This window comes from Carettochelys insculpta, chromosome 1 (assembly GCF_033958435.1).
Source record: "Carettochelys insculpta isolate YL-2023 chromosome 1, ASM3395843v1, whole genome shotgun sequence".
NCBI lineage: Eukaryota > Metazoa > Chordata > Testudines > Carettochelyidae > Carettochelys > Carettochelys insculpta.
The window spans coordinates 41,712,557-41,738,320 of NC_134137.1; the positions used below are offsets into that span (position 1 = coordinate 41,712,557).

Here is a 25,764-nt window from a genome sequence, read left to right on the forward strand (position 1 = left end):
CTTCACACCTTCCATTCTGATGCCTGCTTCTTAGACGTGCTGGCTCCATCTTAATTGCTTCTCAATTCAAAAGCTAACTGTCCCTACGTGTGCTCCCTCAGATACTTTGTAACATGTTTTGGCATGCCCTCTCATATACAATGTATCCAGCATGTCCCCTTATACAACGTTATACTTATACAATGTTATACTTCCACATACCCTTACCAAGGTCAGTTCAGTTACACTGGCACAGAGTAGAGAATCTGTTCCTGTGTCTTTAGAACTGTGTATTCTCTGGATGAAATCCTGGCCTCACCCAGAAGTCAATGATAGTGTTGCCATTGACGTCCAACAGTCAGAATTTCACACACCCCCCCTTTCTCTTCACTACTGTGAAAAGGAAAACACATTTCTCTGTTAATACCAAATTTTATCATCATTTAGTAACACATGAAGACAACTACCACAATCTAACCTTGGGTAATGGCTTAAAATAACAGTGTTTATTATACAATTTAAGACGGTGACAATTGCAGGATGGGTTTTTAAATGGCTCTGCACAGTACTATCAAAGACTTAGGCTGAAAACAGCATCTGTTTCTGATGCATTGGAGGAAATGCAATGGGTTACTGCTTTTCAAGAACCACACACCAGTTTCCCTGATCATAGTAACACTCTTGAATTCTTATGCAATCCAGGATTTTGCAGGCTGCTTCTAGTTCTCCTTGACAGAACACATGATAATATCGGTGGAAGACAGGACTGAATTCTTGCAATTCCTTGGAACCAGCTGAAAACTGAAGGGCTTTGACACATTCCCCTTTCTTGTTGGTGTCTCCTTTCAGGTGCCAGGGAACTAGCACATCCTGAGACTGAAAGGACGTTCTGTTAGTATGAACAGGCAGCTTGGAGTTAATCACCTGCTTTGCATTGCTGACTTTGTCCTGAGAGTCATTAAGGACTCGGTCAGAACATGCTGAGTCTTGGCTGCTGTTGTCAAGCATTTGATCATGGAACAATTCTCTGGCCACATTGGTATTGATTTCCTCTTCTTTCCCTTTACTAGCTCTCTTTTCCTTAAGGTACTTTGACTTTTGTTTGTTGTATTCTTGTTCCATTGCCCAGACATAAATGAGTGCCTTGCCGCCGGGTCTTAGGAGCCGGGCTAATTCACGCACAGCAGCCAGCCTTCTCTCCTACAAATGGAAAGTCTCAGTGAGTGCATATGAAGTTAGTACATAAGCAGGAACACAATGAAATGAAACTGACAGCAACACCACTGCTGCCATGAACAGAAATGATTCCTCCCTGCTCTACCCCCAGGTATAAAATAGTTCCCCCCCGCCATCCAACTCCTTGGTTATGTGTTCTGAGCCTGACAGAAGAAAGCATACACCCCACTAGTGGGGGATGATGAGTAAGTAGACAGGGAAACCATTCATAATGTAGTCAACCACTAAGCACATGGGCTAGGCCAAAGCTGCATGGGAACTACATTTTGTTTATGTTATGTAGCTGAGTTTACTTCTTGTATTCTGAATCAGCTGAATTTACCTCTTGTATTCTTTTATAACAAGTAGCACTGAGATACGCTAATTGAGATATAAGCTGCACTATGCTAAGTGTTAGAAAAAAGTCACAATCTAAATAGATGAAGTGTTGTGATCCCCACTTTATAGATGAAGAACCAAGGCACAAAAGTCTCAGACTGAGCCAGGAATTTAACCAAAGTCTCTTCATCCTAATCCAGGGTCTTCCTCTCAAATGTCATTAAATTGTATTGAGCAAAATGAAACACAGATGTCTATACAATCACAGCAAATTCTTAAGGGCAAATGGTATAATACGTGGGAGATCTGCACAGAGTGGGAAAATAACATAGATGGCAGTACCGGTGCAGGTTCTGATGTCTAAGGAAGTCTTTGTGTTGTAAAACAGGTATGTTGCAACCTGATCACATAGAAGGGCACCCAGCAAGCAATGGGAAGTGACTTGGGAAACCAAAGTAGCCGATAAGAAGGGGGAAACATAGGAACACAATAATTTCTAGGAAGGAGCATAAATGAATCAGGTTAGCTGATGTGCTTGGCCTGCTGATCATTATACTAAACTCTGTCATTTTTCTGTCTATCAGCTCTTTCTTCTTCAAAACTTTCATCATTTGCTTGGACTGGAAGCTCTTACACGCTCTACTTCTTGTGTGCAGTTCAAACAGTACCTACCACATTGGCACTCTAGTTGATGGATGACTCTGGGAGCTACCGCAGTAGTAATTATTTTTTAGATTTGTATTATAGCACTGCCCACTGTGCTAAGCACTCTATAAAGACACAAAGAGATGATACCTTCCCTGAAGAGCTTACTACAGGGTGAACCCCTCTAGTCCAACACTCTCTCATCTGGCAACATCTGTAGTCCGGCATGATTTTAGTTAGCCGCACAACCACTTCTCATGGGTGCGTCCAAGTTTCCTGTGGTCTCATAATGTTTATTTCCAGCAACCAGTCCTGGCTCTCAGTGTTTTGTGCTGTTATTTAGCTGTAATTTACCCCTCAATTCCTTCTGAGAACCTAGTATGCAGTGGAAGTGTTGGTAATACTGCTAGACAACATTGACTTCCCATGGTTTGGCAAACTCTCTTGTTCAGCACCAGTCAGGTCCTGAAGGTGTTGGACACAGGGAGGTTCTCCCTGTATCTAAGTAATATAAACATATATTAAAACTACATAATAAAATCAAGATGCAGCTCAGCCCAATCTTATCAACCAGCCTATGTGTAACATCTCTTCACCTCATGATCCTTTTAATGCCAGAGAGTGGGGCAAGCGTTGCAGGAGACAGAAGAAATGAAGTGGCTATATGCATCCTCTCAACCTTCTTCCTCCCTGCCCATACCTTCTCCTCTTTATTTTGCTCCCACATTCTCTCCGATTTTCAGATCCCCTTTTCCATTCACTTTCCAACGGGACAAGCTGAAGTCCTCTTGTGAGCTCTACAGATGTGAGAGTGGACTTACCAGTGTTGAAAAATGGTGGATTACAGCAATAGAGATGCAGGCATCACAAGAACTATTTCGAACTGGCACAGACAATGCGTCGCAGACAAATGCTTGGAATTTCTTTTCTCCACAGATGTCCACCAGGTTGTGGCTACGATCACAGCCAATCTGTAACAGAAAATGTTTTGCTGAACGATAGGTTTTCACAGAAAAATAGTTCCAGGAATGGCTCCCTCAATCTCTTGAGTTCATTACCCTGGATACATTTTAGTGCGACATAAATTTTAGATAAAGGGAGAAAAAATAGTCCAAAGTATGATTTTGTTTCCACTCATTTAAAATTGACATGAGAGATACTAGATTCTAAGGGAGTTGATTATGGATCCCTGATACTAAAAAGCATGAATTAGGCTACATCTATGCTACAAAACAAAATAAATTTTAATAAATTTGACTTTTTAACATCAATTCCATAAATTGAAAGTCAGTTGTCCACAAATGTTCCATAAAGTTGACTTATTGTTTCTCCATGTTGACTTACCGCATCACCATTGCCTTATCCAAGTTTGACTTTGCGCGCAATGCATTGTGGGTACCTATCCCACAATGCCTTAGCCTTGTTGCATTCTGGGGGTTTTGTATGATTGGGTTGTGGGAGAAAAAAATTGCTGCAGTTGCTTGTGGGTGTTTGCTGTCGCTGTCCCAGAAGGCAAAGCACTATTCCAGAATTCAGAGCACATAAACAATCGTTTCATAAATGTCCGTATTTCACTTGGAGACTTGAAGTCTACCTGCCACTGACTCCTCTCCCCAAACAGCAAGGAAATCCAGGATCTCATTATGGTATTATGCTGGAGCTCTTTGCAGCCCTGAGAACTCAGATCAGAAACTTGACTATTCAGGATGGCAAGAGATGGCTACTGACGTGATGAGAAGGCTACCAATACAATGGCTAGAAAGAAAGTCAGGCTTCTGGGTGCCCCTTAAATTTCCTGGGCCTCCTGGTGATTAGTTCAAATTTGCAGGCTTCCTGTAACCTACTTCCTGCGCACCCGGAGAGCAGCAGAGATGGAAGCGGCCGGAGTGGACAGCTGTGGGGCATTGTGGAATACATATGGGACACCTCTGGAGGCCAACAAAATCGATTTAAAGAAATGGCATTTCCACACTACCATTAATTCAACCTTTTAAATTCTAACTTGAAGCTACTTCAACCTTAGTGCCTCCCTAAAATCAACCTAATGGTATTTACAGTGAACATAGTGACATTGTAAAATCAAGCTAACTACCTTAAAATTGACTTTATGATGTAGTGTAGACATGGCCTGACAGACATTTTGGAGCATAAGCTTTTGGGAGCAAAATCACTTCACTAGCCCAGTAATATGGTGAAATTTCATGTTCATAAAGCATTTTGGAGGCAGAGAAGTGCCCCATATTACCATGTAGCAGACCCTCCCCCTTACATTGCCCTCAGATTTAAAATAATAAATAAGAAAATGCTCTGTGTGTGATAGGAAATATTTTAGTTTTTTCAGGATAAGTTTCTAAATACTGTTTTGTTCAGAAAGGGATACTGTCCTCACGGTTATCTTCTAGAAGAGGGGGAAGGAGGGAATTTTATCACCAATTACTATTGTGTGTCCAAAAATTGGGTAGTAACCTGACAAAAATGTGTGACGGCATCAGGCAGTCGTAAGTGGTATGCTGCTGAATGGTCTCCCACTTGCATGTCTGTGCAGCACCTAGCCCATCTGGTGAGCTATCACAGTCTGGATAAACAATCATAGTCCTGGAAATTCCTGGTGTCCTTGGTTAGTTCGTTAGCTGGCATCTTCACCTCCTGCTTATTCTTCTACTCCTCTGGCTCTCACTATATGCTGTCTTTGAAAGACTTCAGGGTCTTCTCCCACTTCTGCTCATCTCATTTATCTCCTCTTCTTACACATTATGCCAGGTAACCCCACCTCTTTCCAGGATTTTTCACTTCAGCCAGAGCTTTTAGGATTTAAATTCAGTCTCTATAGGAATACCACAGTTGACAGGGAAGCCCCAGTTCTCTTTTATCTTGGCCTGTCCCAGATGTTTTGGCAATTCCACTGACCTTCCTTTTTCTCCCCAGAGTTCCAGGGGAGCATGTCCCTCTCTAATGATTCTTAATAAAGGAATATCTTCACAGCCTGTGCCAGCAAGCCTCCAAACCCAGGCTGATGAACTGAGTGAGGCTCCTGGCTCTCAGACTTCTTTGCTAAAAATAAGTGTGAAGATACCTTACATCTCAAGCTGGAGCTGAGGCTCTGAAACCTGGGGCAGGGGATGGGCTTTATGGCTTATGCCACAGTGTAAGAGTGCTTTCTACACAGCTATTTTTATCACAATAGCGTGAGCCTCATGAGCCTGAGGCTGTCGACCTGAGCTCAGAGGCTCTCTGCTGCTGGCTGACAGACATATCTTATGTGACCCTGGTTCTCATGCAACCAAATGACTATATCCCTAAGGCAAGACCTTGCCGTTGACTAGAAAGTGGCGTGCTCCGTTTGAATGAATAGGAGCTGCTTCCTCTTTACCCGTCTTTTTTTCTGCAGGATTTCCATATACAGAGTTATACATTTCCTGACCCAGTATGATCACCTAGAATAGAGCTCCTGCAAAACACAGACTATAAAATTTCCCCCAGTGATTCCTCCATCAAGCCCAGCACTTCTGGTTGAGCAAACATCTCTACTGTAAATTCATTAAATCTTGACTTAGATGTTTCAGGTGATGGAGAATCCATCATGTCCCTGTGTAAGATGTATATTTTTAAAGATTTTCCCTTTTCTTATTCCACTTTGGAATCCTTTCAATCTTAGATATTTAAGAAAAATCAAGCTCCTTACTTTGAACCACCTGAAGTCCCTTATCTCTATCAGGTACTGAAACTGAATGTTCACTGGAGCATGCCTCAAGTCTAACCATTCTAGCAGCCAGGCATTTTGCGCCTTTTATTATTTCCCTGAAGGACATTTGGATTTCAGGTTTAACTGGTTTTATTTTAGATCGCAGCCCGCTATCACCAGCCATTGTGGGATGCACACTCCTTTCTTTCTCCATTATTCTTTGTGAACAGAACATTGGCCCACAGGGAGCTCCACAGTGGATGCTGCTGTGTCTCTCTGGTAGCTTGCAAAAAAATCACTTAAATGTAAGTATTGCATTTCTGTGCAATCCTTTGAGGGCTGCAATCTTGAGACACTTGTTAGTAGGGGTGTAAAAGTTTAACCGATAAGCATTAAGCTTACCAGAATGCTTACTACGTAACCAGTTAAGTGAACCTTTCCCCAACCTTTCCCAGCTCCAGCTGCATCAGACTGGCCAGCAGGACCCTAGCCATATTGGGGTGACAGATGGGACCATGTGGAGGGCAGGTGGAATAACAGTTACAGCTGTGCCAGAGTGGCTCCAGCAAGCAGACTGATCCCCCCATCCCAGCTGTGCCAGATTGGCCCTGCTGGGCAATTAAAACCCTAGCCACAGTCGCACTGGAGTGGACTTGGCCCCAGCTGCTGTTGGCAGGCTGATCAGGAGCAGCACCAGCCACACCTGCCCAAAGCCCTGGTGGGATCCCAACCCCACTGCCCTGTGCTGGCCCATTAACAGTTAACCAGTTACATGATGTAATTTTAATCATTTAACCAGTTAACTCTTTTGACCAATATTTACATCCCTACTGGTTATTTGGGGTTTCAGGGTCTCCTTGATTTGCTAAGGAAGGCCTCTCTACACTGCAATTTCAGTCACTGATGTAGCTGCAGCAGGGCAAACCACTTAACACAGATATGGGATTATTATGATAATTAAAGAACTCATCTTCAAACACTTGGAAGGTGGTAAGCTGATAGGGAACAGCCAGCATGGATCTGTAAAGAACAAATCATGTCAAACCAATCTGATAGCTTTCTTTGATAAGACACCAAGCCTTGTGGATAAGGGAGAAGCAGTGGGTGTGGTTTACCTAGACTTTAATAAGGCATTTGATACAGTCTCCCATGATATTCTTATCAATAAACTAGGCAAATACAACTTAGATGGGGCTACTATAAGGTGGATGCAAAACTGGCTGGATAACTGTACTCACAGAGTAGTTATTAATGGTTCTCAATCCTGCTGGAAAGGTATAACAAGTGGAGTTCCGCAGGGGTCTGTTTTGGGACCAGTTCTGTTCAATATCTTCATAAACAATTTAGATATTGGCATAGACAGTACGCTTATTAAGTTTGCAGATGATACCAAGCTAGGAGGGGTTGCAACTGCTTTGGAGGATAGGATCAGAATTCAAAATGATCTGGACAAATTGGAGAAATGGTCTGAGGTAAACAGGATGAAGTTTAGTAAAGACAAATGCAAAGTGCTCCACTTAGGAAGGAACAATCAGTTCCACACACACAGAATGGGAAGCGACTGTCTAGGAAGGTGTATGGCAGAAAGGGATCTAGGGGTTAGAGTGGACCACAAGCTAAATATGAATCAACAGTGTGATGCTGTTGCAAAAGAAGCAAACATGATTCTGGGATACATTAACAGGTGTGTTGTGAGCAAGACGCGAGAAGTCATTCTCCCGCTCTACTCTGCACTGGTGAGGCCTCAGCTGGAGTATTGTGCCCAGTTCTGGGCACTGCATTTCAAGAGAGATGTGGAGAAATTGGAAAGGGTCCAGAAAAGAGCAACAAGAATGATCAAAGGACTAGAGAACATGACCTATGAAGAAAGGCTGAAAGAATTTGGCTTGTTTAGTTTGGAAAAAAGAAGATTGACAGGGGGACATGATAGCGGTTTTCAGGTATCTAAAAGGGTGTCATGAGGAGGAGGGAGAAAACTTGTTCTTAGTCTCTGAGAATAGAGCAAGAAACAATGGGCTTAAACTGCATCATGCCTGAACAGGTTGGGCATTAGGAGAAAGTTCCTAACTGTCAGGGTGGTCAAACACTGGAATAAATTGCCTAGGGAGGTTGTGGAATCTGCAGGTCTGGAGATATTTAAGAACAGGTTAGAAGAATGTCTATCAGGGATGGTCTAGACAGTACTTGGTCCTGCCATGAGCGTAGGGGTCTGGACGCGATGATCTCTCAACGTCCCTTTCAGTCTTAGCATTCTATGATTTTACGGTAATATATCCAAACCTGTTTTACAGCAGAGTAAGCCGCACTGGAAAAAATCCTATCTGCACTTGGGTTTGCAGCTGAGCAGGTGATTCCCCATTATAACCAAGGTCTCTGTCACTTAAATTGCCACATGTGGACTGTGGAAGAGCAGTGTTGCTAAGGAACAGTCCATGTAAGCGATGAGACTGAAGAAAGAAATGACAAAAAGCCCTGTGGCACCTTATAGACTAACAGATATTTTGGAGTATAAGCTTTCGTGGGCAAAGACCCACTTCATCGGAAGAACAAAGGGAGTTTATAGGAAAAGGATGTGGGAATTGAGAAAAAAGGGGGAGAGTGGTGATTAGTCAGTATTTCCAGCAGCCCCATAGATAGATTCTTCAGGGTGCGATGGGCTGAGGTGGGGAGGAGCACGAAACAGGCCTACTGTCACTCTTGAGCTTCTAGCAGCTCAACTACCTCAGCATCATTCAGTAGTGGCCGAATTTCTGTGGTGAATAAAATTATTCTAATAGTATCTAGTCAATAAAGTGATATGGAATGGAACTTGGGAACAAAAGGGGCTAAATCATGCTCTTAAGAACATAAAAATAGCCATATTGAGTCAGACCAAAGGTCCATCCAGCCCAATAGCCTGTCTGCTGACAGTGGGCAGTGCCAGGTGCCCCAGAGGGGTGGACCGAAGACAATGATCAAGCGATTTCTCTCCTGCCATCCATCTCCAGCCTCTAACAATCAGAGGCCAGGGACACCATTCCTACCCTTGGCTAATAGCCTTTTATGGACCTAGCCTCCATGAATTTATCTGGCTCTTTCTTAAATTCTGTTATAGTGCTAGCCTTCACAGTTTCCTCTGGCAAGGAGTTCCATAGGTTAACTATGCGCTGAGTGAAGAAGAACTTTCTTTTATTAGTTTTAAACTTGCTACCCATTAATTTCATTTGGTGTCCTCTAGTTCTTGTATTATGGGAACAAGTAAATAACTTCTCCTTATTCACCCTCTACACACCTGTCATAATTTTATATACCTCTATCATGTCCCGCCTCAGCCTCCTCTTTCCTAAACTGAAAAGTCCCAATCTTTTTAGCCTCCCCTCATACAGGACCTGTTCCAAGCCCCTAATCATTCTAGTTGCCCTTTCCTGAACTTTTTCAAGTGCCAGGATATCTTTTTTTAGGTGAGGAGACCACATCTGTACACAGCATTCAAGATGTGGGCCTACCATAGATTTATATAGGGGCAGTAAGATACTCCTTGTCTTATTTTCTATCCCTTTTTTAATAATACCTAACATCCTATTTGCCTTTTTCACTGCCTCTGCACACCGCTTGGATGTTTTCAAGGAACTATCCACGGTAATTCCAAGACGACTTTCCTCATTAGTTATAGCTAAATTAGTCCCATCATATTGTGAGTATAGTTGGGGTTATTTTTTCCAATGTGCATTACCTTACACTTACCCACATTAAATTTCATTTGCCATTTTGTTGCCCAGTCACTCAGTTTGATGAGATCTTTTTGAAGTTCTTCACAGTCTGCCTTTGTCTTTACTACCTTGAACAGTTTAGTGTCATCTGCAGACTTTGCCACCTCACTGCTCACCCCCTTCTCCAGATCATTTATGAATAAATTGAACAGGATTGGTCCTAGGACTGACCCTTGGGGGGACACCACTAGTTACCCCTCTCCATTTGGAAAATTTACCATCTATGCCTACCCTCTGTTTCCTGCCTTTTAACCAGTCCTCAATCCATGAAAGGACCTTCCCTGTTATCCCATGACAACTTAATTTACATAAGAGCCTTTGATGAGGTACCTTGTCAAAGGCTTTCTGGTAATCTAAGTATACTATATCCACTGGATCCCCCCATCTGCATGTTTGTTAACCCCTTCAAAGAACTCTAACAGATTAGTAAAACATGATTTCCCTCTGCAGAAACCATGTTGACTTTTGCCCATCAAATTATGTTCTTCTACGTGCCTGAAAATTTTATTCTTTATTATTGTTTCAACTAGTTTGCTTGGAACTGCTGTTAAACTTACCGGTCTGTAATTGCCAGGGTCACTTCTAGAGCCCTTTTTAAATATTAATGGCATCACAATTTGGGAGAAGCTAAGTCCTCAACGAGGATTAGGTGGAGACAGATAACTGCATTATGTTGCTGTGACAGAACACACCTCTGGAGTCACACCCTACATACTGTAATAATGTCCACACAAGGTATGCCTTGTGAGGTATCATTTAAAAATGCATAACTTGCTGATCAATAATAGGGCAAAATGCACATAGTGGTGTTGTATATAAAGGTATGCACGTAAGCTGAAATCATGAGTGGCATATGTCTTCCAGGGGTCAGTAAGGCTGTTGGACCATTTCCTGACCAGTGGCCTTTCTTTGGTAGGGAAGAAGGCAGGGACAAAAAGGTATATTTTAGCAAAGAAACAGCATGGAGTTTTCTTTCCTCACCTGATTGTGTATAGCCTTGCTTCTTTCTGGAAATGCCTCTCAGAGGGAGACAAAACTATAAAAGAAGGGGCAGACACCTTCAAGACACCCCTCTCTTTCCCTCCCACCTCATTCTTCCCACCTGAGAAGACAAAAGGAAACAGTCATATGACTCTAGAAGGGTCTAGCTCTGAGCGTTTGGTCAGTAATCTGCTAGAGCAGTGTATCCCCAAGAGTGGTATGCTTACCACGAGTGGTACGCGCCAGGATTTCAGGGGGTACGCAGCAGAAATGAATTACTAAAAATCAGGAGATAAGCACTGTGAGGGCACTGGGAGAGGGGGTATGCCAGTAAAGCCAAAGTCCTGAACGAGTTTTGTGATCGTATGACTGTTTTAAGATTGGAAAGCACTGTGCTAGAATGTGGTGAGAAAGCTTGTTTTGCAATATGTTAGCTTCTCACTTAGATACTAGTAAACATTTTATCTTCATTTCGCTTGCAACTATTCTGACTTTTATGCCTCATTACTTGTATTTATTTAACATATCTCTCTTTGTGGTTAACAAACTGGTTTTATTGTGTTCCCTAAGCCAATGTGTTTCAATGGAAGTGTCTGGATACCTATATAAATAAGAAAATGGTACATCATTCCTCTAAAGGAAAAACAGATTTAGTATATCGTACAGCCCAGGAGTTGGCTGGACAGTACAGGACATGCATTTCTGCGGGCAAGATCTGGGTCTGAGGGTGTGTTGTGTGTCGAGTAATATCATCAACTTGGGCATTATCGTCCCCGTTGGTCAGGGTATTTGCATGATCTCATCTACAGTGGGCTCGCTGACAGGGAAATTTACAAACTCATGAAACTTTAAATTGTTATTAGTTGCCCATTGGCAATACTGCAACGGTTCAATTTTGACTGGTAGCTCCCCCGAGACTTTAAATTGAGTTCAAAAGAATCATGAATATGCATGAGCTGATCACACTACTGATTATAATATAAGAAAAATGAACGTTGTGATTGGTCAAGGGGCCAATCCCCCCAGAATTCCATATGCAAATTATCTTATACATATGCATAAGACACTTCCATATAAACGGAGCTCAAAGCCCATTCAGGAGGGGCCCTTGATGGGAAGGTGTGGCTCTACGGGGCATCCACCAAATCCCTAGGCCAGCCCTTTGGGGCGAAGATACAAGAAAGAAGACTGAAGACAGAGGCGCAAGACCGTCGCCATTCCTGACCTGAGCTGAGGCGCAAGACTGTCGCCTGTCCTGACTTACCTGTCAGTGCGGCAGCAGCCGGCTGGCTTAGACTGCAAGGTAGTGTTCTGCGGGTGCGCTGTGGGTAGCAACCTGGCCTGCTTGCAGGTACAATCAGCAGACTAATTGATGTGGCTATCTCCTCCACGCAAATCCGATACATGGAGCTGACAAGTGATCCTAGCCAGTTTCGCGATTCCCCACATACTGATCGGATCATTGGGCACTTTTAGACTTCCCCCAAGGAGGGCAAAAGGTGCTGGCATCACCACAACCTTGCATTCTGGGATGTAGTGTGGTGCATCGGGGGTGGAATGTAGCCAGACAAAGTCTCCCCCTTACAAGCCAGCTTGCTCGCTACGCCCCCCCGCACTGAGGAGCACACAGGGCACGGAAATGGCTGCTGACAGCACAGTCTTTGATGCCCTCATTGAGGCCCAGATATGCTAGCTTATCGTGACCCTGAGAAGCAGAAAGTACAGATGGAAGGCTAACAGGCCAGACAGTCAACACATGAGGTGGGGGGGGACCCTCAGAAATCACCCCAGCTGGCATTGATCAATATGATGCACACACACAATCACCCAGAAGGGGACGTGCCCCGCCCACACAAAAGAATGTCCTGTACTCTCAAATTGCTTATCTTCTGTCTTACAAGTGCAAATTAAGTAAGAAACGCCCTTGTAACAAACTGGCGTCACAAAGACAGACCAGTATGATCTGGCACCATAGATAAGAAAGAGAATACGTAACCCAAAAGGGGGTATAAAAGATGGGTCCAGCAGAACTCTAACTTTGAGTGCATTCCACCAACTACCTGCTGGTCGGGTCAGGTGATTGCCTCCCGAGGTCCACAGCTGGGGACGCCCAACCTCGTATTCGTCTTTCCGCGGAATTGAGTGACCGATCCAGCTTGGCTACGCTGGTATCGAGAGACGCAGAGAGGGTAATGTTGGCACGGGAAACGTTATTATATTCTGATCTCATAGAGACATTGTTTTGTAAATGAATGCTTATTGATGTTCTCATAAGGTTCAATATTGAATTTAGCATTGTTAGTGAATCCTCCTTAATTTTCAGTATTGTTTTGTTAATGAGATCCTGTTCATGTTCTATACGACCAAATAACTCTACCTTCCTGTAATTTACTTTTTGTTAATAATCTATTGGTACTTGACCTCCTGCTCAATAGGGAATTACCAGAGCGGAATGGCATAAGACCAGTAAGAATTCAGTTTGAGCTGGGGGAGTGGATAAGGGAATTATGAGAAACTCTCCCCTGGTTTGTTGGGAGGGGGTGAACAAAGGAGGAGAGAGGTATAAGTATTGCACACTGCTTGTTGCAAGGTGTGCAGGCTTTGAGGAGAGATCCCCCTGCACCTTACTTGGCATGCCAAATAAAGATTCTTCTTCCACTCTCGGTGTGTTATTGGGCCAGCGTTGCATACCAGGCACGAACTGCCACTGTGCCACCTTAAGAAGGAGGCAACAGTTTTGGCGTCCCTGGGTGGGCATTCTAAATTAAAGCCTTGCCTGGCTCGCCTCTTGGCGGGGGTAGCGGGAGATGGCGTCGGACTTCCAGCGCGCACTGGTAATTTTACTGGGGAACTCAGCGTCCGGGTTCCGCAGCCCCTGCTGGGGACGACACAATGGTGCAACGCAGCAACGTGGAAGAGAGAGAGGAAACAGAGGGTGGAGCGGCGAGAGCCGGACCTCTGGACAGGTAAGACCCAGTCCCTTTTTGTGAAAGGGACTTCCGGGACGCCGGACGGCCAATACAGGGTTGGGGCAATAGGTTGTGATAAGGATGGGACTAGGTCAAAGTAGCCCCAAGGATAATACTCCCTTGGGTTGTGTTTTGAAACTTTGGAAAATTATAGGGGGGGACCCCACAACCAAATCTAGACTAAGGAGACTGTGCACAGTAGAGTGGCCACAGTATAACTTAGAAGGGCAGGAGCGGTGGCCACCAGAGGGATCCCTAAATTATAACACCATATTGCAGCTGCTTTTGTTCTTACAACGTACTGGTAAATGGGAAGAACATATGTATGGCCAGTGTTTTGAATATCTTAGAAATAGACCAGACTTGCAGGAAATGTGTGGATTAACATGTGTAGTACAACCAATTGTAAATAAGCCTAATGTAAACTGTCACCAGGACCCCCCTTCGGCTTCTGCACCCACACCCCCTCCATATAGGGAAAGGGTTTCCCATGATTCAGAGATAGCCCCATCGGCTGGATTATATCCATTAGTGACTGAAACAGTGGTTGACAGACCGGGAGCTGCAGATCGGCAGGCTACTACTATGCAGGTGTATTCCCATGTGCCCTTTAATCCGATCGATTTGGCAACTTTTAAACCCCAAGCCGGGGAGTTTTCCACGGATCCTAGCCGCTTTATTTCAATTTTCAAAGGGTGTTTAGCCAGTCACAAGCCTGATTGGAATGACTGTCAGGTCCTAATGAGAACCCTGTTGTCTGAAGTGGAGAGTAACCAGGTTGTAACAAAAGCCAGGGAGAAAGCAAGAAAAAGGCATGAACTTGGCAGGAGCGAAAAAAAGCAATTTGTCAAATCCCTAAGCCCAGCAATAGGAAACAACTGCGTGCCTTTTTGGGAACAGCAGGATTTTGCAGATTATGGATACCTGATTTTGGGGTACTGGTTAAGCCTCTGTACGAGTGTGTTAAAGAAAGTAACAGAGACTTGTTCTGTTTTAAAAAAAAAAAAAGAGGCTCAACATGCATTTAAAGCTTTAAAATTGCGTGTAATGGAAGCTCCAGCCCTAGGTCTATCAGATATTACTAAACCATTTCACTCGATTTATGTGCATGAAAGGAAGGGAGTGGCCCTGGGAATATTAACTCAAAAGGTGGGAAGTTGGAAGCGACCTGTGGCTTACTTCTCTAAACAATTAGATACTGTTGCTAGAGGTTGGCCAGCGTGCCTGCGGGCGGTGGCGGCTGCAGCCATCGTCTTAGAGGAGGCAGGAAAACTTACTTTGGGAAGGGAAGTTGAGGTCAACACCCCACACGCTGTCCAAGCCCTGCTAGAGGCAAAAGGAGGGCTTTGGCTCACGCAAGCCCGACTCACAAAGTACCAAGCGTCGTTGCCAGAGAATGCAGAAGTTAAGTTAGTAACCAGTCCAACTTTGAACCCAGCCACCCTTTTACCTGAAAAGGGGGCAGAGGAAATTGAGCATGACTGTTTAGAGACTATTGACACTCAATATTCGAGCCGCCCTCACCTTAAAGACCAACCACTTTTAAATGCGGACTTAGAGTGGTTCACAGATGGCAGTTCCCAAGTGATAAACGGAAGAAGGAGAGCTGGATATGCGATAGTCAGCCTGCACGAAACTATTGAGGCCCATCCTTTACCAGTGGGTACATCAGCTCAGCTAGCAGAACTTATAGCCCTCACTCGAGCCCTGGAAATGGCTAAGGATCTGCGAGTTACAATTTGGACGGACTCTAAGTATGTATTTGGGGTAGCACACGCCCATGCTGGAATTTGGAAAGAAAGGGGAATGCTCACAGCTCAAGGGGAGCCGGTCAAATATGGAGAACAAATCCAGGCTTTCCTCCAGGCTATACAGGAACCAAAGGAGGTAGCTATTGTCCATTGTCGAGCTCACCAAAGGGGGGATGGAGATGTAACTAAAGGTAATGCCCGGGCAGACCGAGAGGCCAAACGGGTAGCGAATACGGAAGATATTGCTCTTTTGCCTCTGATTCCCACTCTCCCAGATCCCCATGAGAAGCCAGAATATTCTGCCCAAGAACAGCAGTTAGCTGAGCAGTTACAGCTGAACCTGCGAGAAGGATGGTATGTAAGTGAAAAAGGACAAGTGTTGCTTCCTGGACCCTTGATAAGGCCGACAGTTATGAGTTTTCATCAAGGGACACATGCAGGTCAGGAGGCCCTGATCCAATTAATAGAGAAGTACTTTATAGGAGATGGAATAAGAAATGAAGCCAGACGGGTGGTTAGAGACTGTATGGTATGTCAGAAAAATAATCCCCGAGCAGGAAGACCCGTGGTACCCTCCCCACTACCATCAGCCCCGGGACCGGGACTCGTGGCAAATTGACTTTACTAAACTACCTCGCGCCAGTGGGTTTCGGTACCTACTGGTACTTGTGGATCGTTTTACAGGATGGATAGAGGCATTTCCATGTAAAAATTGTATGGCCAACACGGTTATCACTAAAATCTTAAAGGAGATAGTACCCCGGTTCGGAGTACCAGAATGGATTGAATCAGACCAAGGAACCCATTTCGCGGCCAGATGTGTGGAGAAAGTAGCAGATGGACTCAATATTCCATGGAAATACCACACTCCATATAGACCGCAGGCCAGCGGAGTGGTGGAAAGAGGGAATCAGACTTTGAAAAGACATTTGTCAAAATTGTGCCAGGAAGCTCAGCTTAAGTGGCCAGAGGCCCTCCCCTTAGCCCTCTTAAGGACCCGAATATTACCCAAAGGGAGGTTAGGATTAAGCCCATTCGAAATCTTGTTTGGGCGACCATGGCCAATGAATGGGGTGCCTGGTACAGGTATAAAATGGGGGAATAGGGGAGGGGTTTTTAAAGAAATATTTGCTGTCGCTCTCGTCTGTTATGTCTTCAATCCACAGGTTTGTTCGTGACAATCAGCCCATTCCGTTGGACCAACCCCTTCACGATATTCAGCCAGGAGACAGCGTGTTGCTTCGGACGTGGAAAGAGGAGCCCCTTCAAGAGAAGTGGAAAGGACCCCACCTCATTTTATTGACCACAAAAACTGCTGCTAAACTAGAAGGAGTCAAACCGTGGGTCCATTTCACTCGATTAAAGAAGGTCAAACCGGCTGAGGAAAAGGAGTGGACTGTGAGCCGTGTCACCCCAGAAGCTGAAGAGGATTTAGGACTGAAATTGTTGTTTAAGCGAAAGTAATTCTGTATGCTGTAGCAAAATGCGTTATTTGCTAATATGTAACTGTTTGTTAGGATTCAAGTAGGTTTGCCATTATTTAAAGGGTGTGTTGACTTTTTCCACCAATCAGTGGGAATGCATGTATTAAGAGATAACAAAATGGGAATGCTACCTATGAATCAGGTTTTAAGTAAGGAATATGAGAAGACTCAATATGGGACAACTTGAGTGTTCTCAAAGGGGGGAAATGTTGGCACGGGAAACGTTATTATATTCTGATCTCATAGAGACATTGTTTTGTAAATGAATGCTTATTGATGTTCTCATAAGGTTCAATATTGAATTTAGCATTGTTAGTGAATCCTCCTTAATTTTCAGTATTGTTTTGTTAATGAGATCCTGTTCATGTTCTATACGACCGAATAACTCTACCTTCCTGTAATTTACTTTTTGTTAATAATCTATTGGTACTTGACCTCCTGCTCAATAGGGAATTACCAGAGCGGAATGGCATAAGACCAGTAAGAATTCAGTTTGAGCTGGGGGAGTGGATAAGGGAATTATGAGAAACTCTCCCCTGGTTTGTTGGGAGGGGGTGAACAAAGGAGGAGAGAGGTATAAGTATTGCACACTGCTTGTTGCAAGGTGTGCAGGCTTTGAGGAGAGATCCCCCTGCACCTTACTTGGCATGCCAAATAAAGATTCTTCTTCCACTCTCGGTGTGTTATTGGGCCAGCGTTGCATACCGGGCACGAACTGCCACTGTGCCACCTTAAGAAGGAGGCAACAGTAAGATACACCCATGCTAGGTCTCTGACTTTTTTGTGCACAGCTAAAGAATTAGAGCTCTGTAACTAGTATCAAGATATCATTGTGTTAGATGATAATAGATATCTTTGTATTGGATTGTAACGTAACTTGTTAACACCTGTACTTTGCTAGCATATAAGAAGTAAACAATAGCCTTTTGTAACCACACGCTTATAACTGTAGTTTAAATAAACTTGTAACTAGTTAAGCTCTGAGCCTAACCATTTTGTTAACCCTTTTGTCACTGCAACACAGCCGGCACAACAAAAGAACTTTAACCGTTTGGTTACTACAGCATGGCCGTGGGTGAGTGTGCTAGGAGCTGCCTGCTCTAACAGTAAAAAACTGGGTTGTTTAGGACCCAGGGGAATACCTCACCGCACATTACCTGGCCACTGGCTAACAGTACTGCGTACCCACAGCTGCAGACCTCAGAGCCTGCTACCAGAGTGATGACATTTCCATCAGTCTGCGTCCGCAGGGAGCTGACCCACACCTCAGTGACACCAACCCCCTAAACTAGCCGATGCCATCTATAAGACAGTATCCTTAAGCCATAAAGGCAGTTATATTTGTGTACCTACCTGTTATATTAATAGTTATTAATTGTTAGTTTTTTAATTAGTTGTAGATTAATAAGTTTGTTATTATAAGAAATTGTTAGTTAAATTTATTAGTAGCTTCTAAAATCTGTTAATAGAAATTGTAAGGTACTTATATTAGACAATATATGGTAAGGCGCAGCGGAACTCAGCCTAGCAACCTGAGTCCATTAGAAAGGTCAAAAGGTAACTCGTTTGGGAGCGTAGCAACCTCCCGTTGGTCACCCTTCCTCCCGGTGGCCTGGCAGCCCACCAGGGGAAGGCACAGAGAGGACCACGGGTGCAGCTACCACGGGCCCTGAAGAAAAGTGGGCGTGAGCTGTACGGAGTCTTCTAAGGAGACCTTGGGCCAAAAAACCATGTTTATTGTAATAATAGTAAGTACTTTATAATTTAAATAGTATATTAGGAATATAAGATAATTGTGTTCAGGGTTTATTGTTCAGTGTTTAATAAAGTTTTATAGTTGTTTTTCAAACATATATACACTCTCCTTTCTTCATTTCCTTCCCCTGGGTTTCCCTGGCACCTGGTGGCTCGCATTCGGCAACAAGCCTCGGGTTTCACCAGAGCTTGAAATAGGGCTGCACAACCACAAAAGGACATGCGTGTTAGAGCACCAATTAGGCCACGCACCCAAGATGGCGGCAGTTGTTGTGCCCCAGATTGGAAGCCGCAGCCACATTGTGGTCACCATACCGCAGAGCCATGGCTAGTACAAGCCAAGGTGAAGCTGGCTAGCTGCAGCAACAACAGACATAGCTAGGAGTGACTCACATGCCAGAGAGAGTGAGCATGTCAGGTTGGAGGCTCCCATAGCAAGGCACTGTAAAGGGCACCCCAGGGTGACACAGCTACCCATTAGCCTGGACCGTACCCTGGTAGGTTATAATATCCCACCATTATGTATATTCTTTGTACTCCACCTCGTTATAACTAACTCCATCTGGTGGAATTAGTTCATTTAACTCTCTTGGAACCTGATTGATTCAGCTCATCAGATGCTGATAAAGAGAACTACATCTAATTCTGAAATCCAACCACCAAATGAAATTATATGGCTCCCCAGAGAACCATTTCAGCTATAACTAATAGCATGAGTGTCTTGAGGAACCAAATTACATTCCAGCAAGCGGGCGCACACACGCGCACACACACACACACACACACACACACACACACACACACACACACACACAGAGCAAGAAAAATGACAGTACACAGCGAAAGAAAAAAATTCCCTTGCTTCAGCTGGGCTGAGTCAGACCTTTAGCAGTTCTTTCACGTAGTGTTTTGTTTTCTACCACCCAGAACTGAGCTGCCTTTAGAAATAATAGGCTGTGTCTAAAATGGGAAGTTCATCTCTCCCTGGCATAATATCAAAAATAAACTCATCTACACCAATATGTTCACTTGTTTTATGCTCCTTGCTCACCTGTTCTGCCAAAGTTCTCCCTTCATCCTCCACCTACCCACCCTAATAGCTTCTTCTCTTCAGTTGTTCTCTGTTGGGGGAGCTGGGCAATGGAGACTGTGTTTAGCCAGTGCAGTCTGACCACTCCTCAGCACAGAGAGCTGGCTCCAGGGATACTCGGTAAGTCAGTTCTTCCAGGGGGGCGATAGGGCAGCAGATTTGCCAGGCCCCTAGGCAAGACTGGAGGGGGGCTCCATACCCCCAGAAGGAGCTGGGTCTGAGGTGGAAGGTTGGCCTGGGGCAGCCAGCCCTCAGTACTGTCTGGAGGGCACCGTACTGCATCACCTACTCCCTGCAGCCAGCCCTGAGCTGCCTTGAGCGCGCCATCTATGGCTCTGGCAGCAATTTACTGGACCCCAGGGCAACTGTTCTTCACCCCTTTCCAGCTGGCAGGCCTGGTTCTTCCTATCTGTTTTCAAATGCCACCGGGCTCACTAAAATGCTATCTGTTCTGGGAGGACAGTAGTAGATTCAATGCTGTAGCTCTGTGGGGGTGCCACACTTCCCATTTGCATTCACCCCTGCTTTGGGATGCTGGAAACTGGAGTCAGCTCCACATCTCCCTGAATTCAATGGGAGTCTTTGTACTGACTTCAGTGGGCTGTGAATTTAGTTCATGAAGTGGTGCAGGCTGAAATATGGCATTATAAGAAAACAAAACCCATGGACAGAGATATCAAATTTGTGCTTAAAAACAAAAGATATACATGTAACAAAAGCTAGCCAGAAAAAAAAACCCTGATGAAATCAGTTTCTCTGGCTCCTTTGCATACATTATAACAATGAAATACCCATGGGAGCCCAACAAACACTGGGATCTCATATTTTATTCTGATGCACAATCTTCTGTCAGTTTTGTCCTGACTAAATGAGGCTTTGATTCAATCTCTCACTCAAAAATTCTTCAGCTGAGTTTCTGATTGTCATGCAATTGCTATTCTTTATTGTAATAGGATAATACAACCATTATGGCATAGCTGGTTTTGTTGAGTATGCCTGAACTCATGCTAGTTCCATTGTCCTACAATAATACCTGACTAGACAAGGCTCTTTGTGATCATCTAAAAGTCAAGCAAACACAATACCACAGACAGCTGTGGGGACATTTTCAGACAGTGCCTAGAGATTAAAACACCGTGAATTGTACCTTAACTTTGAACTGCTGTTAGAGCTGCTATTTAAAGTACCCTGTCTAAAAATATACCCTAACCTCTACAGCACACTGCCTACCTGCAGACACTACTTAGCTCTGTTCCTTCTCTTTACTTTCCAATATCTGCAGGACAAAATATATCAATGCTGCCATGCAGCCTAAAGTATTTGTGCTGTAATAAAATAACTCAATTTTTCAGCACTGTGGCATTGCCTCTTGTCCTACAGAGTCTGGACTGAGAGTTCTGAATAGGTGCTCTGAATACCAAGAGACTTCTTGAAAGATACTAGTAAGTGCTGTCATGAAAGGGCAGATCACAGTTACTGAGAAAAATTCCAGGTCAAATTCCGCCCTCAGCCCAGGGGAGAAAAGGAGAAAAGCTTTGATTCCCTGCCCCTTACTCCTGGGGGACTTGGACATCAAAAAAACCCTAATAATTCTGCACATAACATTTTAATATTTTGCCAATGTTATTTGTCAAAATAACACTACATAATCACACCAGTTTCAATTATTTGGGTAATTTATCTCAACATACCTGTCGGCAAGTACATCTGTAACAATACAGACAAACATAACAATTCGCCCTGGAGTAGACAGTTAAAGATAACCCTATGACAACCCACTTTCTGTTTCTCTGCTCCCTTCCCCACCCACAGCCCAGCTGGGGGATCAGGCACCCACAGTCCCTTACCCAGAGTCCAGTCACAGAGGCCTCCCCAACAGCCAAGACACTATAAGCTCCCTGCCCACCCTGAGCATAGCCATGGGGGACCCCCTCGGCCACAAACCCACTTGCCCTTCATCCCAAAGCCCAGCCACGGCTTTGTAAGCCCAGACCCCCCTGCCTCTACCATCTACAGCCCAGCTATGGCCACTGGAGTCCAGACACCCATCTTCCTCCCATCTCCCTTCCCTCCCTGAATGCCCATCCCTAGGCCACAAACAAGCCATGGCCCATCAGCCCAAACTCATGTTCCCCTTATCACCCAGAATCCAGCTGCATTCCCCAAAACCCATACATTCGTCCCCCTTTCTCCTAGTGCCCAGGTAGGGGCTGTGCAATCCAGACATCAATCCCCACCCCACAGAATCTCCAAGGACACCCTGGTACTTTTCCTGAATGGATTTAGAATATGTAACATTTATGAGTGGTTTAAATTCTTTCTTCCAATCCGCATTACCTTGCATTTGTCAACCAGTTCCATCTATCATGCTGCTGAGTCACCAAGCTTTATTAAGTCCTGCTGAAATTCCTCATAGTCATCTAGCCTTGACTATCCTTAATAGTTTTGTTTCATCTGCTAATTTTGCAAAATACACATCAGTGATGTGAGTCTTGAACCTTGGTCCAAAGGGCACACCAGCACAAGAAAACTCCAACCAGCCCCCCAGTGGCCTTTTAGGTATCATCAGAATAGGTCCCGACTGATTCACAGTATCTATCTAAACCCAGCTCAGGAACAGGAAAGTTGTCCGTGTAAATGGGTTCTCCCTGCTTTTGACTGTTTCCCTGAAATATCTGCTCCTACTGCCTGCTGCTTATCTCCCAGTAACCTGGCCCTATCTGCCTCCTGACCTCTGCAGTCTTGCCTGTCTCAGACGCTGAGCTCCTAGTATCAAACCTGACCTGGCTGCAGAACCTGACTTTATGACAGTGCATCATCTGTTGCCCAGAGCCCACCTCTTAGCTGTTAGAATAGTATTTCAAAAAGTGAAGCTGACTTAGCTGTACCAGGAGGTTACCAGAGAGGTATTGTCCCTAACTGTATTACACGCAGGTACACACATGCACACCTGGTGTCTGAGTCCAGAGATAGGCCCAGTATCCTAAGGAAGAGTATCAGAGGGGTAGCCGTGTTAGTCTGGATCTGTAACAGCAACGAAGGGTCCTGTGGCACCTTATAGACTAACAGAAAAGTTTTGAGGAAGGGTAGGGAGTCTAAGATATCAGAAATCCAAGTGGATTCTGGATATAAGAGGCGCTGTTGTGACCAAGAGAAGTGTCCATCCGGCCAAAGAGCATCTTCTGGTAAAATCCTTCCTGCTTTGGCTGAGAATGGATCACTACTCAATGTGAATGTTTTATGCCTGATGCCCATCCAAACACAAATCTGTGAACTGTGGTCTGGGATGGGGTGCCTTGTTACACTGTTATGTTGCATTAGAAGATCTGGAAATGGTCAGATGCTAATGGCGGGGGGGGGGGGGGGGGGGCGCTGATATCCTCAAGAGACCTGAGTAGTGGAACTGTCTCAGCCAGTGGGACAAAACAAAGATAATCTAAGTTTTGCTATGATTAATCTTTGGCAGAACTTGTAGTTTTCATGGGGTATGAGGAAAGCTATATCTGAGGTGGTCCATCCAAGGCAGCAGAAGGGAATCACCCTCTGAGCTCTTTGGAGCAGAACAGGGAGAGTTTGTTGTTCATCTTTAAGGTGAAGATGCCCTTACAGAATGAAGATCAGATCACTGAATTCCACATTCATGGTCCATATAAAAATGTCTGCTGAGACTGTCTGACTGGGAGTTCTCTGCACCAGACAGGTATACTGCCAAGAGACTCATGTCTTTTCTAACATAGTAGACCCTTGATTTATGCGAGGGTTCCGTTCCCACATGCACTCACGTAACCTGAATTTCACATAGTGTGGGGGGTAGATTTTCCCTGGTGGAACAAACGTTTTGCAGCTGGGAAGCAGCAGAAAGGTAAGTCTAGGGGTTGTGGGGGGGAGGAGGGCAGTTGTGGAAGGTTAAGCCTGGCAGTGGGTTGGGGCCATGGGAGGGGGGCTGTGGGGCAGATTAGGGCTGCAGTGGCTGGAGCTGAACCAGAGCTGCACAGCAACAGGGGCGACATTTTGAGTTGCGCCTAACTCACGTTAACATCAGTTAAGCGCAACTCGAAATTGTGCATTTTGAGGGTTTACTGTACACTTATTCAATTGTTTGACTGGTTCTACACACAAAGGAAGGGCTCTTGTTCCTCACCACCCTTCCGTCCCATTTATTTACATAGGACACAATGGTTATGTTGTCTGTCATCATCTGGATGTGGCAGGCAGAATCGGATGACTGGAAAGAACGTATCGTAGGGTAGATGCACTGTTCTTAACTTCAGTCGGTCGGGATGCAGTTTGTCTCTCAAGGGGGTTGAGGTGCCTGGTACACTGTGCCCATCGATTTGGGCCCCCAACTAAGAGGGAAGCATCTTTGGTCAGAGTAGAGCCTCGTGTGTGGGTGTGAGGAAAGGAACTCCTGCACAAATTATTTTTGGATTGTGCACCAGCCAAGAGAAACCACGACGTTGACTGAGACTGTTGTTATAACTCTGAAGGTAAGTAAATGGACAAAAGCCAGGTTTGTAGGTAATGGAGGAATAGCCCAGCAAAAAGCGATGCCTGGGTTCATAAGACTAAGAGCCTAGAAGGGAAAAGCAGATCTGCATGTAGTCTGAAGTCAGAGGGTGATATGTTCTAAACAGTTTTTCTGGGCATTGTATCTGTCCACTGGGAAGTATGCTCTTGCTGTAGTAGAGTCCAGGGCTGCTCCTATGACATTTATGGTCCTCATGGGAATCAGAATAGACTTTTCTTCACTGATGCAGATTTTGAGGCAAAACAGGCAGAGTAGGAATAAGGTTGCTGAGAAGGTCCCTATTGGATCTGCATGCCAGGGATCCAATCAATGAAATACAAAAGTCAGTAAAGCCATATCTACTCTTTCAGGCTTCCACCACTCAAAGGGCTTTTGTAAGAGCTCTAGATACTGTAGCTAGTCCAAATGGAGGACTCTGGATTGACCAAAGAGGAATCTGAGGAACTGTCTGTGGGACAGGTGACTATCTATGCCAGTGTAACGATGAAGAATTTTAATATTTGGAAGAAGACATTTATTTGTTAGTGGAATATTGCTCTTCCTCCTCCAGTGTTTTGGAGGATTAAGAAATATGGCGAGCAGAATCTTTCCTATCACATTGAGGTGGCATTTGTTCTACAGTTCCTTGCTGGACAAAAGAGTCCACCTCCTGGTAGAATTTCCTTGTGAGACTAGTCCCTGAGAAGAGTTGTGAAGGGATTTGCAGGTAAGAGTTGAGAGAAGCTATACAATGTGTTACATAAAAGCATTGTTGAGGTATTTAGACGACCTCCTCCATCTGGAGCTCAGATGCCACTCTTAACACAACCATCTGGCACTGCCTGTGAGCATCAGGGAGAGATAGTGAAGTGGAAGTAAGGTGAAATTGGAAGGAGGAATGTTGGTCCAAACCACCCTTTACATTTTTGGACAGAACTATGAGGAGAGCAACTGCATATGTTCAGAACAATAGATATTGTTTTTTAGAGACCTCTGGACTCAGGTGCATATCCATGGGTAGAAGACCATCACCTGAAGAATTTTTTCACTCTAGTTAGATGTGCAGATATTTCCTTCTGGAGAGCACTCAGGAATGAAAGACTACTATGTACTTCATATTCCAATGGACTAATCATTATTTTCAGGCTAGAAGAGTCAGGCATAAATGTGCCTGCTTATAAATTAGCTAGTTCTTTTTGGCTCCTAATATAAGTAATGAAAACACATGTGTTACAAATACTGGCAGGGCTTTAAATAACAGCTAACATTTTATAGCAAAGTATAAATAGTAGGACAAACTCCCTGCAACAAATAAATAAATCAGACTTATGTTGTTATCAATGAATATATTTTACACTGTATGGATGTTCTCAGCCTGAAGGGTTCCAAGAGGTTTTACAAACTAAACACAAACAGGAATCAATTAATTGCTCAAAGACAGAAATTTCTGGGGTGAAGAACACGAGGATATAGCCCTTTGTATAACAGAGGGAACTGTAGTTTTAGCCAGAGAACCAAGGGAAGCCTGTATCTCTAGGAGAAGCATCAGGATATTTTTAAAACTTTGAAATATCTGCATTTCTTCTGCATCGAAAAAGAATTATTTGTCTAATATTTG

At 44.3% G+C, this 25,764-nt stretch overlaps 2 protein-coding genes across 3 annotated transcripts in view; one reads left to right on the top strand and one right to left on the bottom strand.

The window, feature by feature from the left end:
• Positions 1–456: 456 nt before the first annotated feature.
• ALKBH8 (alkB homolog 8, tRNA methyltransferase) overlaps positions 457–25,764 on the bottom strand; it is a 104,727-nt gene continuing 79,419 nt past the window's right edge. For both annotated transcript variants that reach the window (XM_074984830.1, XM_074984839.1), the window contains 2 exons: positions 3,000–3,149; positions 457–1,179 (listed from right to left, as the gene is read on the bottom strand). In XM_074984830.1, the coding sequence (XP_074840931.1) occupies positions 610–1,179; positions 3,000–3,149 (720 nt within the window). In that variant the 3' untranslated portion in view covers positions 457–609. The remainder of the gene's footprint in view (positions 1,180–2,999; positions 3,150–25,764) is intronic.
• LOC142008031 (uncharacterized) lies at positions 12,794–18,618 on the top strand. Its single transcript, XM_074984817.1, has 2 exons — positions 12,794–15,664; positions 16,477–18,618. The coding sequence occupies exons 1-2, from the start codon at positions 13,641–13,643 to the stop codon at positions 16,772–16,774; spliced, it is 2,322 nt and encodes a 773-aa protein (XP_074840918.1). The 5' UTR covers positions 12,794–13,640; the 3' UTR covers positions 16,775–18,618.